At 56.5% G+C, this 3244-nt stretch overlaps 2 protein-coding genes across 2 annotated transcripts; both read right to left on the bottom strand.

The window, feature by feature from the left end:
- LOC125377868 (mucin-2-like) lies at nt 1–1007 on the bottom strand. The gene is made up of 2 exons (XM_048391938.1): nt 609–1007; nt 1–309 (listed from the first exon to the last, which is right to left on the bottom strand). Exons 1-2 carry the CDS (start codon nt 1005–1007, stop codon nt 1–3), a joined length of 708 nt encoding a protein of 235 aa, XP_048247895.1.
- Nucleotides 1008–1753: 746 nt separating this feature from the next.
- LOC125377867 (mucin-2-like) lies at nt 1754–2542 on the bottom strand. The gene has a single exon (XM_048391937.1). It carries the CDS (start codon nt 2540–2542, stop codon nt 1754–1756), a length of 789 nt encoding a protein of 262 aa, XP_048247894.1.
- Between the last annotated feature and the right edge of the window lie 702 nt (nt 2543–3244).

Here is a 3244-nt window from a genome sequence, read left to right as displayed (position 1 = left end):
CTAAGTGGTCGGTTGAGAGGGTTGGAGGGTGTAGACTGAGAGAGTTGGAGGGTGTAGACTTAGAGGGTAGGACGGTGTAGAATAAGAGGGTTGGAGGGTGTAGACTGAGAGGGTTGGACGCTGTAGACTTGGAGGGTTGGACGGTGTAGACTGAGAGGGTTGGACGGTGTAGACTGAGACGATGGAGGGTGTCGACTGAGAGTGTTGGACGGTGTAGGCTAAGAGGCTTGGACGGTGTAGACTTGGAGGGTTGGAGGTTGTAGACTGAGCGGAGTGGACGGTGTAGATTGCGAGGTTGGACGGTGTAGGCTGAGAGGGTTGGAGGGTTTAGGCTGAGAGGGTTGGAAGGTGTAGACTGAGAGGGCTGGACGGCGTAGACGGAGAGGGTTGGACGGCATAGACGGAAAGGGTTGGACGTAGTAGATTGAGCGGGATGAAGGGTGTAGACTGAAAGGGTTTGACGGTGTAGGCTGAGAGGCTTGGATGGTGTAGACTGGGAGCGTTGGAGGGTGTCGACTGAGCGGGTTGGACGGTGCAGACTGAGAGGTTGGACGGTGTAGACTGAGAGGGTTGGAGGGTGTCGACTGAGAGGGTTGGGCGGTGTAGACTGAGAGGCTTGGGCGGTGTAGACTGGGAAGGTTGGATGTTGTAGACTGAGCGGGTTTGACGGTGTAGAGTGAGAGGCTTGGACGGTGTGGACTGAAAGGGTTAGATGGTGTGGACTGAGCGGGTTGGACGGTGCAGACTGAGAGGTTGGACGGTGTAGACTGAGAGGGTTGGAGGGTGTCGACTGAGAGGGTTGGGCGGTGAAGACTGAGAAGCTTGGGCGGTGTAGACTGGGAAGATTGGAGGTTGTAGACTGAGCGGGTTGGACGGTGTAGAGTGAGAGGCTTGGACGGTGTGGACTGAAAGGGTTGGAGGGTGTCGACTGAGCGGGTTGGACGGTTCAGACTGAGAGGAATGAAGGGTGTAGCCTGAGAGGGTTGGAGGGCGTAGACTGAGAGCATTGGACGGTGAAGACTGAGAGGGTTGGACCGTGTAGAGTGAGAGGGTTGGAGGGCGTAGACTGAGAGCGTTGGACGGTGAAGACTGAGAGGGTTGGACAGTGAAGGCTTAGTGGGTTGGACGGTGTAGGATAAAGGGTTGGACTGTGTAGACTGGGAGGGTTGAGCAGTGTAGACTAAAGGGTTGGACGGTGTAGGCTGAGAGGGTTGGACGGTGTAGACTGAAAGGGTTGGACGGTGTAGACTGAGAGGGTTGGACGGTGTGGACTGAGAGGGTTGGAGGGTGTAGAATTGGAGGGTTGGACGGTGTAGGCTAACAGGCTTGGACAGTGTAGACTGGGAGGGTTGGAGGTTGTAGACTGAGTGGAGTGGACGGTGTAGATTGCGAGGTTGGACGGTGTAGGCTGAGAGGGTTGGAGGGTTTAGGCTGAGAGGGTTGGACGGTGTAGACTGAGAGGGCTGGACGGCGTAGACGGAGAGGGTTGGACAGCGTAGACGGAAAGTGTTGGACGTAGTAGATTGAGCGGGATGAAGGGTGTAGACTGAAAGGGTTTGACGGTGTAGGCTGAGAGGCTTGGATGGTGTAGACTGAGAGGGTTGGAGGGTGTCGACTGAGAGGGTTGGGCGGTGTAGACTGAGAGGCTTGGGCGGTGTAGACTGGGAAGGTTGGATGTTGTAGACTGAGCGGGTTTGACGGTGTGGACTGAGAGGGTTGGAGGGTGTAGAATGGGAGGGTTGGACGGTGTAGGCTAAGAGGCTTGGACGGTGTAGACTGGGAGGGTTGGAGGTTGTAGACTGAGTGGAGTGGACGGTGTAGATTGCGAGGTTGGACGGTGTAGGCTGAGAGGGTTGGAGGGTTTAGGCTGAGAGGGTTGGACGATGTAGACTGAGAGGGCTGGACGGCGTAGAAGGAGAGGGTTGGAGGGCGTAGACGGAAAGTGTTGGACGTAGTAGATTGAGCGGGATGAAGGGTGTAGACTGAAAGGGTTTGACAGTGTAGGCTTAGAGGCTTGGATGGTGTAGACTGAGAGCGTTGGAGGGTGTCGACTGAGCGGGTTGGACGGTGCAGACTGAGAGGTTGGACGGTGTAGACTGAGAGGGTTGGAGGGTGTCGACTGAGAGGGTTGGGCGGTGAAGACTGAGAGGCTTGGGCGGTGTAGACTGGGAAGGTTGGATGTTGTAGACTGAGCGGGTTTGACGGTGTAGAGTGAGAGGCTTGGATGGTGTGGACTGAAAGGGTTGGAGGGTGTCGACTGAGCGGGTTGGACGGTGCAGACTGAGAGGTTGGACGGTGTAGACTGAGAGGGTTGGAGGGTGTCGACTGAGAGGGTTGGGCGGTGAAGACTGAGAAGCTTGGGCGGTGTAGACTGGGAAGATTGGAGGTTGTAGACTGAGCGGGTTGGACGGTGTAGAGTGAGAGGCTTGGACGGTGTGGACTGAAAGGGTTGGAGGGTGTCGACTGAGCGGGTTGGACGGTTCAGACTGAGAGGAATGAAGGGTGTAGCCTGAGAGGGTTGGAGGGCGTAGACTGAGAGCATTGGACGGTGAAGACTGAGAGGGTTGGACGGTGTAGAGTGAGAGGGTTGGAGGGCGTAGACTGAGAGCGTTGGACGGTGAAGACTGAGAGGGTTGGACAGTGTAGGCTTAGAGGGTTGGACGGTGTAGGATAAAGGGTTGGACTGTGTAGACTGGGAGGGTTGAGCAGTGTAGACTAAAGGGTTGGACGGTGTAGGCTGAGAGGGTTGGACGGTGTAGACTGAAAGGGTTGGACGGTGTAGACTGAGAGGGTTGGACGGTGTGGACTGAGAGGGTTGGAGGGTGTAGAATGGGAGGGTTGGACGGTGTAGGCTAAGAGGCTTGGACGGTGTAGACTGGGAGGGTTGGAGGTTGTAGACTGAGTGGAGTGGACGGTGTAGATTGCGAGGTTGGACGGTGTAGGCTGAGAGGGTTGGAGGGTTTAGGCTGAGAGGGTTGGACGGTGTAGACTGAGAGGGCTGGACGGCGTAGATGGAGAGGGTTGGACGGCGTAGACGGAAAGTGTTGGTTGTAGTAGATTGAGCGGGATGAAGGGTGTAGACTGAAAGGGTTTGACGGTGCAGACTGAGAGGTTGGACGGTGTAGACTGAGAGGGTTGGAGGGTGTCGACTGAGAGGGTTGGGCGGTGTAGACTGAGAGGCTTGGGCGGTGTAGACTGGGAAGGTAGGAGGTTGTAGACTGAGCGGGTTGGACGGTGTAGGCTG

This window comes from Haliotis rufescens, unplaced genomic scaffold, assembly GCF_023055435.1.
Source record: "Haliotis rufescens isolate VD_foot unplaced genomic scaffold, xgHalRufe1.0.p SCAF_102, whole genome shotgun sequence".
Classification (NCBI taxonomy): Eukaryota; Metazoa; Mollusca; class Gastropoda; order Lepetellida; family Haliotidae; genus Haliotis; species Haliotis rufescens.
The sequence above is the reverse complement of the archived record's forward strand: the minus strand, read 5'-3'. Positions and strand labels throughout refer to the sequence as shown.

Excerpts from the sequence above, each read along its gene's own strand:
- LOC125377868 (XM_048391938.1), bottom strand. The coding sequence starts at position 1,007 with ATGCTCTCAGTCTACGCCCTCCAACCCTCTCAGGCTACACCCTTCATT. Across the intron at positions 310-608 it reads TACACCGCCCAAGCCTCTCA|CCTACACCGTCCAACCTCGC; the intron begins GTCTACACCGCC and ends CAACCCTCTCAG.
- LOC125377867 (XM_048391937.1), bottom strand. The coding sequence starts at position 2,542 with ATGCTCTCAGTCTACGCCCTCCAACCCTCTCAGGCTACACCCTTCATT.